Raw genomic sequence first — 15,823 nt, 5'->3', positions numbered from 1 at the left:
CGCGGCCCCTAGACCAGGCACTGGGATGTAAAGTCCCCCCTCTCTACCCCACCACAAAATAAAGAACCCTTTCTAACCATATGGCCAACCTCCCTCAGCTACAGAAGTACAAAATGCAGTCGCTGGAAACAAAAAGGCTTTAGTTGAGAATTTCATTATTCTATCGAACACCTCGTTCCGTGAACGCTCTCTGGCATGAGCAGCTTCTCAGAGAATGGTTTTCCAAGCATGGGCTCAGACCCATCATGACTTAGTCTTCACATCCCTTCCCCGCTAACCACACTGGTGCTCCTGCAAGGGCTGGGAGCGCTCGGCCCACCTGTCTCATTGTGGGTCCACAGTTTCTGGAAAATGTCTGGACCTGCCCAGCCGGTGTGGCTCAATGGTTGAGCATCGACCTATGAACCAGGCGATCATGGTTCAATTCCTGGTCAGGGCACATGTCTGGGTTGTGGGCTCAATCTCCATTGATGTTTCTATCTCTCTCACCCTCTCCCTTACTCTCTGAAATCAATAAAAATATATATATTTTTAAAAAGTCGGGACCTGAATTTGGGGTTGGTTTAGTGCGTTCCTGTAAGACTTGTTGCCTTTTATTCCCCCACAGCTGCAAAAAAGAGCCCTTGTAAGGGCCTTGGGGCTGGGCCACACGTCATAGACACTTCCTAACTACTTGGACATGGAAAGTTTGAAGGGCCTCAAGGTCTCAATCTTGCTGCCTGTACTTTCTTTTTTTTTTTTTTTCTTTTTAAAATATATTTGTATTGATTTCAGAGAGGACAGGAGAGGGAAAAAGAGACAGAAACATCAATCATGAAAGAATCATCGATCGGCTGCTTCCTGCATGCCTCCCCCGCTGGAGACTGAGCCGCAACCCAGGCATGTGTCCTGACCAGAATCAAATTGTGACCTCCTGGTTCATAGGTCAATGCTCAACCACTGAGCCACACCAGCCGGGCTGTACTCTTTCTTATACTGACCTGCCTCAGACACACCGACGGTCCCGCTGCTTTCCTCCCCCACCTCCCCTTTGACATGGGCTCAAGATATAAAATCCCAGGCTGCCAAAGAGACAATTCAGAGACTCTATGCCTGGGTACCAAGTCAAAGTGCTCCCAATTCTTTGCTCTCAGCAAAGCTGAAGAAGACCCAATCAGCATGTCTGTTGGTAAACTACTAAAAATAATTTTTTTGTGATAGAAAACTGGGTGATTTAGGGGATATAACTTAGAAGGAGTGTAAATAATTGAGTTGATGCTATACCAAAACTCACCCTATCTGTACACCTACATATTTATGTGAGCGAGGCTTCTCAGTGCTTACATATATGCAAACAAACAAACCAAAAAAAACAGAATCAATGCCAAATCCTGTCTTATTCAAGCATGGACACATGAATTAAATGGGAAAATATTCATCTTCTTAGGAGAGACAATTATATCTCAAATTTTACTTTTTATATTCAAGTCACCCATAAAATACACAATACTTATGCTGACTTTATTAATTGTGCACTAACAGTAATTACGATCATTTTAATTCAGAAGAAAACATTTCATACTTGGAACTTTCACTTCACAGGAAACAGATTAAAACGTAAACTTATATGCGTGTTTTTGTTGCCCAGAACCTGCCGAGAACATCAGAGGGGGGACCCATACCTGCTGTCTGCGGCCTGTACAGTGGTCCCCTCCACCTGTGAGGTTTCCTGGATCTGTGATTTGCTGAGGCGTACACAACTACACAGCTCCCTAACGCCATCACTTGGTGGTCAGGGTTGCATGAAGGGAGACTTCTTTGCAAACCCTGAGACCCCCAACCGAGAAACGCTTGTCTGGTAGAGAGGCCTATTTTCCATTCTAAAAACCAAACCCCAAACCGAAACGATCACAAAGGAAATTGTTTAGACCCAGGGGGACGGCTGCCTACGTGGGGGAGAGGGCCTGCTGTCCCACGGTACCCAAGACCGCTTTACCTGGGAGTCTATGACAAATATCAGGGCTCCTGTTCCCCGGAAGATCATCTCATAGTCAAATGTAGGGTCAAAAAAGTCAATCTGTCCTGGGAAGTCCCAAATCTGAAAATTCACAAAGGAGCTGTTGGAAACATCTTCCCGGCAGATCTTGTTCGTGCTCTCCAAGAACAGCGTCTCGTTGGGAGACATTTTGTGAAAGACAACTTTCTGAATCGATGACTTGCCGCTTCTCCTCAGGCCCATGAGCAGGATCCTGGGCTTCACCTCCGTGCTGAAGGGATCGCTGAAGTCCAGGACTGCAGAAAACCACAAAACAAAAATGAGGGTGAGCCGCTTTCACAGCGGTTAATTCGACGAGTTTCACTTCCACCTCAGATGTGATTTATGATTCACAGACAATTCGACTTTTCCAAATATGGGGAGTGCTAACTACATCACCCCACTCATTGAGGGGCCAGCTTTTAGTAAGTGCAAAACACTGAAAAATGCTATTTCACAACCTCTCATACCGTCCCGGGGGGGGAGGGGAGTGAGGGGTGGGGAGAAAACCTGTACAATTCTGCACCACCAGCAAGGAATCTAGAGGGTGAAGAGCAGAGGTTTCCTGGAGCTGACTGCCCGGGAAAAGGATCTGGTGTTAGCATTCCAAAGCAAAGTCCTTCATCAGGGTCTCTATGAACTAAGGAGATGCTTGCTTATTTACCATCAGAGAAATACTCATCACAACCACTGTGAGATGCCACTTCACATCCACGAAGATGGCTACAATAAGAAAGACAGATAATAACAAGTGTTGGTGAGGATGTGGATAAACTGGCACCCTCATACACAGCTGGTGAGAACGTAAAATGGTGTGCTTTGAAAAAAGAAAAAAAAGTTTGGCCATTCCTCAGAAGACTGAGTCACCATATGGCCCAGCAATTCCACTTCTAGGAATATATTCAAAGATATAAAAACATATGTCCAAGCAAAAAACTGTACATGAAAGTTTACAGCAGCATTATTCATAATAGCCAAAAAGTAGAAATAATACAATGGCCATCAACTGATGATTGGATTAAGAGATGTGGTATATAAAAAAGGAACAAAGTACTGATATATGCCACAACATGGATAAACATTGAAAGTGAAAGAAGCCAGATACAAAAGGTCACGTATTGTTTGATTCCATTTATAGGAAACGGCCAGAATAGATAAATTCAGAAATAAAAGATACTTTGTGGTTGCCAGGGGCTACAGGGAAGAGAAATGGGAAGTGACTGTTAACAGGCATGTGGTTTCTTTGGAGTAATAAAAATGTTCTAGAATTAAATAGGAATGATGATTATATACCTTTGTGAATATATTAAAACCACTCATTTGTATATTTTAAAAGGGCAAATATTATGATATGTGAAATATATCTCAATTTTGTAAAAACAGCTTCATGAATGACCAAAATAAATAAAATAATAAATAATAATGAAGCTTGGAGAAAGGTCAAGAAAGGAAACCATTTTAAGTAAAAAGGCAGAATATAGGAAAATATGGAGATCTAAATATATTAAATTATTTTTCCAAATTTCTATTTGGTTTCCTTCTGAACTACTCTTCTTATGTCTTTCTCAGTCCCTTACTCGAGTCTAAGCCTACTCAAATAGAGACTGAAAAGTAATCCTTTACTTCCCTATTGTAACTAACAATTTTTTCCAAAACACACAATTCTTGATAATCTTACTTAATTTCACATATAATACTTTTATGTTTGAATTTGCAAGAGGTGTGGGTAAACAAAAAAATTTTGAGTAGAACAATAATGAATAAAGTAAGCAGGCACAGATGTATACAAAAACCACTCTATTATAAGCAATATCTCAGCCCATCCTACCCATATACACTTTTCCAGTTCTGCTTAACCCAATCCAACAAATTGGTGATGATCTATGATAGAAGCAGTGATAGGGATGTAAATTACCCAAAGGTCACCAGCTTTCTTCTTCATCAGTGATTATATACTACCCATTTGCAGTATTGCCTTTATAAGTCAACCTTAGCAAAACCAGGGCATGAATTTAAAAAGAAAACAGGTCCTGGCCGATTTGGCTCAATGATTAGAGGGTCGGCCCTCAGACCGAAGGGTCGCAGGTTCAATTCCCAATCAAGGGCACATACGTGGGTTGCATATTCGATCCCCAGCCCGGTTGCGGTGCATGCAGGAGACAACCAATTGATGTGTCTCTCTTACAATGGTATTTCTCTTTCTCTTTCTCTCTCACTCTCTCTCTCTTTCTAAATATCGAGTGAGGATTAGCAAAACCAAAAAAGGAAAGAACACAGGATTTCCAGTTTCAAAAGTATCAGACTAATAACATGTCACAGTCTTCACCTCTCCATATGAAATCCCTAAAAATAATAGAGAAGGTATAAACAATTAATAGATGAACAAATAAACATGGACATTTTCAAGCTCAGCTGAGCTTGGTACAAAAAGGAACACTCAAAACTGACTAATGGTTGAACATTCCCTAAGAAACACAAAGATCAGATTGAAGAGGGAACCTGCAGCCAGCCCTGGACGTGGAAGGAAGGGTTCTGCTGCAGAAGCTAGAACTGGTGGAAGCCCAACCAGGAAGGGGCAGGAAGACAACCAACAGGGTCATTATTTGGAGCATCAAAGTGAGGAGAGCCAAGGAGATAAACTGTGCACCACTGCCCAGGTACCGAACGCCATCCTGCACATACTCTAGAATACCTTCCAGGTGGGCGCAGTGAACCCCAGGAGCTGGGCTGTGAGAGGGAAGGCAGTGCTAGTGATGCTCTGAAAGAACAGGGAGCAACCACGCTCCAAATGCGTTAACCTCACCCAGCTTCCACCACAGTGCGTGTGGGGCTCAAGGGGTGGAAGCAGCACCATCTTCTCTTCAGACATTTCCTCAAAAGAGGACAGCCAAATGGTAGCAGAGAGCAGAGGCTCAACAAATGGGAGAATGTACGCCTGAAGCTGAGTTCATAATGGAATCAGAGCCAACTTTCAAGGTAAGTACAAAATACACAGAGACAAGAGAAAATATGACATTCATGAAACAAGAACAATTTTCAAATAAGAGCAGTCACGACAAAGGGCATTAGAGATCTTGGAAATAAAAACGTAATTCGGGAATGAATGGATTGAAAAGCAGAATAAACGCAGGTAAAGAGGGTAATAGTGAAGTAGAAAGTCAAACTCTCTCAGAATGCAGTGAGTACAAAGGGATAGTGCACTGGAAGGTGTGAGATGAAAATTAAAGTGACATCAGAAATAAGACTCAGAAGTCCCACTATGTGCCAAAGAAAATCCAAAAGAAGAAAACAGAATATACGGGAAAGCAATATTTAACTAAATAATAGGTAAGCCTTTCCCAAACTAAGAAAGGATAAAACTCAAAAGGAACAGAGAGAGAAATGTAAACAGAAATAAGCTCACACCTATAATTACCATAGTAAAACTTCAAAACATTAAGAATAGTAATAAAATCCTGCAGACTATCAGAAGAGGAAAACAATTACCTACAAAGAAATCAGAAAGACATCAGACTTCTTAACAACACGGGGTACAAGAAGAGAAGGGAATAGAACAGGATCTTTAAAGAACTAAAGAAAAAATATCTTTGAACTCAGATTTATATACCCATTGGTGGAGTCCTTGCCCAGAGCCTTAGCCACCCCACCAATCAAATGGCATTCAACAAAAACTGCAACAACAAGAAAGGGTAGAGACGAGAAAATATCAAAGTACATCATGCATACTAAGAATAAGCATGGCACCCTAACCGGTGTGGCTCAGTGGATAGAGCGTCGGCCTGCAGACTGAATGGTCCCGGGTTCGATTCCGGCCAGGGGCACATGCCTGGGTTGCAGGCTCGATCCCCAGTAGGGAGCGTGCAGGAGGCAGCTGATCCATGATTCTCTCTCCTCATTGATGCTTCTCTCTCTCTCTCTCTCTTGCTCTCTCTCTCTTGCTCTCTCTCTCTCCCTTCCTATGTCTGAAATGAATAAAAATAAAGAGTAAGCATGGCTAGGTTTATTTATACATATGTGGATGCTGGTTCACAATATAAGTGTATTTTTTATTGTGGACCACAGTTAGAAAAACGTTTTGTAGGCCACTGCTGTTGATCAGGAGAGGTTTCTTACCTCAGAAAGGACTGCTCACAAAAACCTCCCCTCTTATCTTATTCTCCTACATTTCCTTGATTATCTCAGCTTCTGAAACCCTATGGGGTTCCTCAGAAGGTCTCAGTCCACTCTGGGAGTGGGAAGCAGGGAGTTTGCATCAGGAAGGTAAACAACCCACCTCCTGACCTCCTGGGGAGGTCTGGGCTCTCTCTACCATTTCCCTGAGCATCACCCACTTACTCAAGTTTAATACGAACCTAAGAAGGGTGAAAAGTGTGAAGAGAATGAGGGCTGACTGCTGTGAAAGGGGGGACAAAAAGAGCTAGTGCTTAAAAAGGCAATCGGAAAGGAACTACAGGATTTGGGATTAGATGGAACCCCACAGAGGGCTCTTTAAAAGTGTCAGCAGGGCTGGGAGAAAGCGCAGGAGTGAGGTGAAATTTAGAAGAGGGCAGTTTGTTCTGTTTCATAGAGGTTCCCTGAAAGTCCGCCAAGCTTTAGGCAGGGCTAAGCCAGGGGCTGCAGACACAAAATAAAGATTCATCCTTCAGTGATTAGAGGGTGTAAATAGACAAGAAAAACTGACACTTCACTGCTATCTAGGTGTATGGGTTCAGAAAGAGGGTGCCTGGAGATATAACATCTGAGGATTAAAGGAGAGGAGGCATTAAAGAAATGAAGAAGGGGAAATAGCACCAGGAAGAGATTTTGGCACTCCTGGAATTTAGGGAATGTAGTTCAAAGGCAAAAAAAAAACACAAAACACCAAAAGGCTCTGCACTATCCACTGCTTTCCCACAGCATAGAGACTAAAATCCAAATGCCTGCTGCCTTCCAAAGGCCCCAGGTGGGCTACCCTCATCCCATGCCTGGTTCCTCTTCCCCACTAGCTCCCGAAGCTACAGCCACACTGGCCTTCCAGCGGCAATGTTACCTCCTCTGACGGAATCTAGGCCCCATCACTTCCTAACAACCCTGTGTCTTCTTAACAATACTTACCACTATAAAAATTACCTTTTTCCTTTATGGCTGTCTTCCTGTTTGTTAATTGTCTGTCCCTCTCATATACACACACAAAATACAATGTCGAGAAGTAACCGACTAGCTCATGAATGAGATGCTGGGAAGTTTGGATTCTACTCTGAAAGCCATAAAGAAATCACTAAGGCTTTTAAGGGGAGACTCACATGATCAGATTTACACTTAAGTTCACTCTGGAAACAGAATCCTGAGAGGGAGTCAATGTGTAGGTAGGGATGGGGTTTAGAATACGTCCCTGAGGCATGAAAAGTATTTTCAGCTAAAGGCATTCGAGTTCCTGATCCTTTATTTGCATATAGCAGAGCCTCCCAAAAGAACTCACTTGTCATAAATCTCCCCCAGGAGCAACTCGAATCTCCTGTTAGAAGATTAGAGACTGAGACTGAGCCAAGAAGAGAAGTCTGCACCACACCCAGACGTTTTCCCAAAACTACTATCTCCCACCTATTTGCTACGGGCCCATTTATTTTTCCAAAAAGTCATGTTTTTCCCTAAGTGCCCTTTCACCAACCCCAAGAACTCAGGCATGGCCTGTGGTCCATGGCAAAAGGAATGGACTCATGAGAAGTTCAAACCAACTCAATTGTATCCGCTGGTCCACGGGACATGCAGGACAAGGAAAAAAGGCTCTGCGTTCCCAGTCTGACAGAGCATTCACCAGGGTGGTAAAAGGGAAGAGGCTATTTGAAGTTGCTGAATCTGGGGCGCCTGCTGACCTGTGGCTCAGGTGAGAAAAGGGTCTGGAAGTTCAGAAGGGCCCTAAGACTGGGGTTGCAGACAGGTTTGAGGTGGGAATTCAGGTTGCTAAGACTGCCCATGCACTGTTGGTCCTTTTTGTCCCTGAACTTCCTGGCTGAGTGCGAGGACACACTTGGGTTTTAGCCTTGGCCGCCAAGAAAAAGCTCAAGCCCACCTGCTCTTGTCACCCAGCAGCTACCATCACTGACCGCCTGCCTAGCAGGCAGTGCCATCTCTAAACTTCAAGTTGATAACATTTGTTCTTTTTTTTTTTTAAATATATTTTATTGATTTTTTACAGAGAGGAAGAGAGAGGGATAGAGAGTTAGAAACATCGATGAGAGAGAAACATTGATCAGCTGCCTCTTGCACACCCCTTCCTGGGGATGTGCCCACAACCAAGGTACATGCCCTTGACCGGAATCGAACCTGGGACCCTTGAGTCCGCAGGCCAGCGCTCTATCCACTGAGCCAAACCGGTTTCGGCTGATAACAAGTGTTTTGTGTTTTTTTTAATCTTTTTAATTTTAATTTTTAGTTTTTACATTTTTTATTTTTATTTATTTATTTATTTATTTATTTATTTATTAACATTTGTTCTTTACGGATGTGAAAAACGGAGGCTTCAGGGCTTATCACAATAAATACTCCATAGTTGTTTGCTGGTTGGGATGACTGAATGCAAGTGACTGAGCAGCATCTGAAGATAAATTAACTGAAAGCTTTAAAAAGAAACTGTATATCTGGCTTTGGCCTAGGCCAGCACCTGGGTATCAAGAGGATGAGCTTTCTGCCTAAGGAAAGTTTATCTACCGTGTCAGGGGCACGGAACATACCTCACCTACTTTGCACTGGGTCCTGTCACTACCAAATTTTCCCAAGCAGCCAGCTTTATAAGTAGACTGCTGGAGGTCCCAGGGAAATTCATTCCCCAACAAACAGTATTATGGGAGGAGTTTCCTAACCCTGCCATTCTCAGTCTTTAACCCCTGCAGGCTAATTACTTAATCAGTAACTGGCAAAGCCCAGTCAGAAACCTTTAGGCCTTGGAAATACAAAAAGAAGGGAGAGAAAGATGGATCCTGTGCTGGAGTACAAGGCCACCTGGGGGCCAGGCCTGGCGGATCTGCGGGTTGGGGATGTCACAACAAAGGAGGAGCTGGAAGTCAGGAAGTGAAGGGCAGTGGGCCCCTCCTTATACAATTCTAACAAGGCTGGCCCAGCCTCCCAGAGCCCAAGGTCTCTCTGAGGGGGAGACACGGAAAGAAATTCACTTCATACGTTGTGAAGTGGATCTATAGATGTAGCATACAACTGAGAGCTGTTATAATTAAGTTCTCCCAGAGGCGGCACCTTTAAACAGACCCAAAATGGGAAACTAAAACAAAGATTCAATGAAAGAGTAAGAATAACATGGTAGCAAAGAGATGGCAAGTTGAATGGTTTAAAACGTACTGGGTTAGTGCTAGACTAGGGTTCAAGTCCCAGCTATGTCCTTTATCAGCTGTGTGACCCTCTACATGTCCCTTAGCCCTTGAGTCATTATTTATTCACCTATCAGTCTCTATCAGCATGTTGAGTACACACACAGACACACAGACACACACACACACACACACACACACAAAACCCTTCTCCCCGCCCCGCCCTCCCCACCCCAGCCCAAGCCTAGGTAGGTAAAGAGGCCTTTTTTGTGGAATGTGACCACAGGGCAAGGCTCACTCAGCCATAAGGGAAAGTTAGCATTTCTTCCTTATTAGTATTCTGTGGGGTCAACAAAGCCTAGAGGTTCTATTTATTTATGGTTTTAGGAAGAGGCCTTGATTCTATTTGCAACATTATCTATGGGCCTTTATATTTCTGATCAGTGGAACTACTTATACATGCAAGATCCAGGGGTTGAGTAAGAAATTCCAATGCAAGTGGAAATTAAATACATGCATAATAGTACCATCAACAAAAGACTACAAAATCATGAAGATTCACTGTCCATCTGATTAACTACATAGTATGGAGAATTAAACGCCAATAAAACATTCTCAAAGGCATAAATGTGATTTTTATTTATATGTAAAGACCAAATCTTTCTCTACAAAATCCTCTCACATCACACTAGCAAGTAACTAAAAAGCATGATTCCCTCTACGAATATTTCCTTAAAATATGTATCCAATAACATTTCTAATGTATTCTGGTCTACCAATGTTCCTGCAAAAAGGGAAATTTGTTCTTGTGCACTTTTTTTAAACAATTGCTTTGAGAGTGATCAAGGTTGGTGTTATGTAGTCCTGTTTTATACACTGAGACACCGAGTTGAGTCTGCCCCAGACGTCCTCAGGAGGAGAAGTCGACCAGTTCTCTGTAGGCTTTAGACCAGGAGTGAAGAATCTATGTCCGAGTGTCAGGGAAGTACCAGGGAAAACCACTCTCATAAGAGAGCTTTAAGGCTTTTGCTGAAGAGAGAGAATAAAAAGGGTAAAAAAAAAAAAAAAGGAAGGAAGGAAGGAAGAATAAAGGAGATAAAGAAAGAAGAAAAATGAGCAGGAAAGAAGTGGTGTGGTAGGAAGTGAAATGTGTCACCAAGAGCTATGGGTATGAGAGACTAAATAAAGCAAACAGTGAACTCTGAGAGAGACACAGTCGCCAAGGGACTGAAAATTCAGAGCCACACACCTTATCCAGAATTTGATGTTTCTGCCTCTTATTTCTATTAGACTACCCTATGTCTGTTCTAATATTAAAATGGGAGTCTCTGATAAGAGTAGAGAATCAAGATTCTATGATACACTGAATCAGTTTATAAAACATCAGACATAAAACTATGCTCTCTGCCCTGGCCAGTGTTGCTCATGGTTAGAGCGTCTGCCGGAGCACCAAAGGGTCCCAGGTTCGATTCCTGGTCAAGCGCATGAACCTAGGTTTTAAGTTTGATCCTTGGCACTAGTGGGGCATGTGCAGGAGGCAACCAATCAATGTGTCTCTTTCACATGGATTTTTCTCTTTCTCCCTCTCTTCCTCCTCCTCCCTTCCACTCTCTCTAAAAATCAATGGAAAAAATATCCTCCGGTGAAGATTAACAATATATACACTGAGTGGCCAGATTATTATGATCTCTGAATGAATAATAACCTGGCCACTCAATATATATATATATATATATTAGAGGCCCAGTGCATGAATTCGTGCATGGGTGGGGTCTGGCCAGCCTGGCCAGGGGGAGGGGACATGGGCGATTGGCCGGCCTGCCTGCTGGTGGAACTCCTGGTCGAGGGGACAATTTGCATATTAGTCTTTTATTATATAGGATATACACTGAGTGGCCAGATTATTATGCGTTCAGAGATCATAATAATCTGGCCACTCAGTGTATAAATATATGTATACTCTCTAACTATACGTATTCAAACAAGCACTGTGCCTAAAGGTGGTCTTGGTCACATAATTTAAAACTATTCTGTATTTACATCTATTCCAACTCTTACATATCTTCATATTTTCAGGGCCAGAAGAAAACCCAAGAGATTAGCTATGGACAGGGCTGTAGTTACCCCAACTCTTTTTGGACAAGGCAGATCTACAAGGAAAGGGATTTACATTTTCACGAACTTGACCCGCTCCTAAACCTCGCTCAGTTCTACACCATGTTGTGGCTGCACTAAAGTCCCCTGGTATCTCTGGCATATCGGAAGAACAATGATCTCTGCTTACTCCCAAGAAGCTGCAAGAAGATGAATTCACTCATAATTTTTAAATCATTTTAAGTGGGAAAAACCTGACACTAATGATTAATAGATATGAATTGCTGGAGTCACAGCATTTACACCCATCAAGGAAATACCACCTGACCTTGGAGTGTGTGTGTGTGTGTGTGTGTGTGTGTGTGTGCGTGCCTCCAGTAACCACCTAAACTGTCACTTCCTCAGACCCTAAGAGCGTACACAGGCTGCCATGGAAACAAGTCTGCACTCAGGGGGACTGTGGGTGAGCAGCTGTCTTAGCCAGGTTTCCCTTAAATATTGGGACTATAGGGGAAAAAAACAATTTCACTTTTTTATTACATATGGTCTTTTAATTGCTTTCCTTATTATTACAGTTTTTAAAGCGCAGCAGTTTCCTAAAGATTTAAAGTCCATGTGTCAAAAAAACAATCATTACTTTTGATGCAATTGTTTCCAATGGCTTAATTATTTATTGCACAGCAGTTTTATCTGGAGCATGGAAGTTGAAGGTGAGACAGATTCACCTATCTCTGATTAAATGCCCTGAAAGGGGCGTTGAGAGGTGCCCAAATATGTCCTTAAGAGAACTAAAGTACCGGAGAACACTCCTGGTATTCAAGAATAAGGTCTGGAGTGCAAGCCAGGGAAGTGCAATTTAAGTCTCACCTTGGCTGCACTACATTTTCAAACTTAGCACAATGTGGTAAAACTACAAGACACTCGGTTTAAAAATAAAATTAGAGGTTCCTTGGAAGACTATGGGAAATGAAAATCACGCTATCCACCTTCAATCCACTTTCTTTTGCACAGCGATGCTACTCGGTCCAGCATCCCACCCACCAGGGTAGATTTCTGAACTCATGGAAAAAGCCCCAGGTTTCCACTGAGCTCAGCACTAAACCAAGTCTATCAAGAAAGTGAAGGGGGAGGAGCATTCATTAGAGACATGCTTTGCTCATTGTTCAAACTGCACCACATCCAAAGGTTCTCAGAGTGAGTCCCTCTCCACCCACCCCTTTTTTAAGTTTGAGAGCAGGTAAGTGTAAATTTTACCAAAAATAACACAGGGTTACAATGCAACATGTGTCCAGGGCACATTGGAAATCGAGATGACCCTTTGGTGGCACCTTAAGGTCCCAGGAATGTAAGTCACAACTCCTAACCTCTTTCTTCCCTCACCCCGACTCCCAGGGACCGTATCAGCGGGCATGACTGTTGTCAGGGACAGCCTTTCCTAGAATTGCTGACCAAGGAGCCTATCTGTTACGCTAGAAAGCCAATGTTCTGACAGAGATTCAGGCCTACAGCCCCAAATCAAAACCAGGAACACGTGAAAGGAACAGGAGCCTGAACTAATAGAGGGAGTCTTCCGAGAACAGACCACCTATCCACAGCAGGCCCGCGTGGAGAAAGGCCCAGCTTCAGTAACGTCTGAGGGAGCAAATTTTCATTTTTGGGTCCTCCTCCCACATAAATATACTCAGTGCTTTTATTTTATAGCAACATTCCAGGTTGAGCAAAGAACTCACAAGGGAGGGTTTTTATCAGTGAAGTCATCAAAAGGGTCAGTTCTGGGTGGGTTCGCCTTTAGGTTAGGTGCAGTGGGGAGCATGGAGGCCAGGCCCTGGGGAAGCCCACCCCTGAGGCAAAGCTCTCCTTTCACTTCAATTTTAAGTCCCCAAACCAGTTTTTAAAACGCCCCCTTAAAGGGCTGCAGAACAAACAGGCCCTCTGGCCCCCGGGACAGTATCACATTACAGGGCGGTTCTTCCCCACACAGTCTCTTTCTCATTTTCCTTTTTTTTTTTTTAAGAGTATCACAAATACACCCTATTGCGTGTCTACCATTTCAAACACCTTGCAAATACAACCACATTCTGAAGCCCTCAAGTCTCCCAAGAAACTAGGAGGAGCCAACACATGCAATTTGAATAATAATGAAGTGACAGAACAATTTAATTACCAAAGGTAGCCCTAGGGACTCCAACAAAAGGGTTGAACGCCTTCATCTACAGAAGTGTAACCACGTGCTCAGCTGTGGGACCGACTGTGGCGAGTGCAGAAGAGAGAAGGGCCCAGGTGCCCACACCAGTTAAAGCAAACCGGGAATCAGCACGAACCCTCCCAGGAGACAGACCACGATGAACGAGGGTGACTTGGCGCGCTTCTCTCATCTCTCAGGCTCAAGGTTTAGTTCACTTTCTTCCCTTTCTGATTCACTGAATGCCGCACGTACCATAAACAAAATAAGGAAAGTGTTCTCCCGACCAAGGCTTTGGACAGGGAATTTAAAATAAGTTCAATGAATTTCAGTAAAAGTTCTTCAAAATCAACCGTCACAGAGGTAACTTTCATCCCCCACGATTTTTTCAAAGTGCAAATGTTTAAAATCAGTCCCTTCATTGGATGCACACAGCTTCACCTTGATGTTGTGTTTACCAGCCTCCTTCTATGGACCTTTTCAAGTGACCTTACAATAAAGAACTTTTCCCTTGCTTTGGAGAAAAAAGGAGAAAAGAAAAAAAAAGTGAACCTTTCTGGAAGCCCAAAAAACTCGCAGCTTCCTTAGGCCTTTAAGAATTAAATACAGGACACCCCCCCACCCCCCCCAAATACACACACACACACACACACACACACACACACACACACACACAGGCTGAACAACTGCTAAATCCGCTTCATCAACAGTAAACAGTTTACTTCTGAGTGGCATGTATTTCCCCACCACGCGCTGTCTCCAGGACGGGCAGAGTCATGCCCAGATGGTGACACTGGGCGCAGATACGGTGTCCTAACAACCGTGTTTGCCTGGATCCCGGGAAACCCTCGGCCACTCGGCAACTCCCACATCACCTGGGTGCATCTCCCCGGGTGCCCCTAAGCCGCAGACCTGGGCGGCCCCGGGACCCCTCCCGCGACGACACAGGGCAAGACTGACACCCGCAGCTGCCGACGACCCTGCCAGTCACGTTGCCGCCGGCTGCCTTTTTTAGCCACGACATCTGACCTCGGCTTCAACAGCAGCATTCAGGGAGAGGTCCCAGGGCGAGCCCGGCGGTCCCCTCCCCTCCCCAACCCCCAGATCCTGCTGGGAGCTCGGGTGAGAGGTGGGGGAGGTACCCGCCCTGGAGCGGGCCAGCGAGCGCGCGTTTCCCCAACCCAGACTCTTCCTCTCTCTGCTCTCCCCACGGATCCCGGTCCCCGCATCGCCGCTGGCACCCGGGCTCCCCCATTTTGCAGCCTTCAGTCGCTCCTCCGGCGCCCTCCCCACCCCCACCCCGCAACTCCGTTCTCCTGGATTCCCTCCAAGTCCGCGGCCCGCGCGCTCGGCCCGGCCGGGGGCGGGACGGGGTGCCGGCTCAGGACGCGCGGGGCTGGGGGCCGGCAGGGGACCCCGCGCTCACCTCCCTCCTCCGCCCCGCTGTCCGGGTCGGCATCCGAGGAGTCGGGCCCGTCCCCGTAGTCCGCCAGCCCCACCAGCTCATCCTCCTCGTCGTCGTCCTCGTCTTCCAGCTGCGGCTTCCCCAGCACCTGGCTCATCGCGCCCACCGTGCGGCGGCCGGGGTGGGGGGTGAGGGGGTGGCGAGTTCCGGGCTAGGGGCTCAGCCTCCTCCGGGCCGCTCGCAACCTATCTGAATTGGGGTTTTGTCTGGAGCGTGGCGGGAGCCGGCGGAGGCGGGGGCCGCGAGTTCCCCCGGCGGGCGGCCTCCGGGTCTGGGTCCCGCGGTTCTCTGCGCGCCGGAGCCCCCTCGCCGCCCCTCCCGCCAGCCGGCGGAGGACTCAACCGGAGCGCGGCAGTTCCTCCCCGAGGAGGGAGAGAGAGACTGCGTGACCCAAGTCACCTGACACACACTGTCACACACTCACACACACACTCACACATGCACACACACCCCGCACGGGTGCGCGCGCGTTCTCCCGGGCGCAGGCACCGCTCGGCTGGCGCTGGGCTGAGGGCACACACACTCCTGGGGGGTGGGAAGCAAGACGGCGCCCGGCCCTCCGCCCACCCAGAAGCGCACACGGACACAAGCGGGGTCCTCCCGGGCCCGGGTGCAGGCACCTACCACGGCTGCGCGCCAGAGGCCCCCACGCGCTGCTTCTGCACGTGGTCCCCGCACAGGCGAGCGAGCTGGGGGCCTGCACACCCTGAGAACCTTCCCTCCACCCACCTCTGACACACACCCCCTACTTTGGGCAGCCATCTCCAGCT

At 45.8% G+C, this 15,823-nt stretch overlaps 1 protein-coding gene across 1 annotated transcript in view; it reads right to left on the bottom strand.

Annotated features, from left to right (window-relative positions):
* The window catches only part of RRAGD (Ras related GTP binding D), a 38,634-nt gene extending 23,187 nt beyond the window's left edge, over positions 1-15,447 (bottom strand). Inside the window, exons 1-2 of the mRNA XM_079780421.1 lie at positions 15,015-15,447; positions 1,976-2,271 (exon numbers count right to left, since the gene is read on the bottom strand). Coding sequence (XP_079636547.1) covers positions 1,976-2,271; positions 15,015-15,150 — 432 coding nt within the window. The 5' untranslated portion in view covers positions 15,151-15,447. The remainder of the gene's footprint in view (positions 1-1,975; positions 2,272-15,014) is intronic.
* Positions 15,448-15,823: the final 376 nt, after the last annotated feature.

This window comes from Cnephaeus nilssonii (assembly GCF_951640355.1).
Source record: "Cnephaeus nilssonii genome assembly, chromosome: 9".
Taxonomy (NCBI): Eukaryota; Metazoa; Chordata; class Mammalia; order Chiroptera; family Vespertilionidae; genus Cnephaeus; species Cnephaeus nilssonii.
The sequence above is the reverse complement of the archived record's forward strand: the minus strand, read 5'-3'. Positions and strand labels throughout refer to the sequence as shown.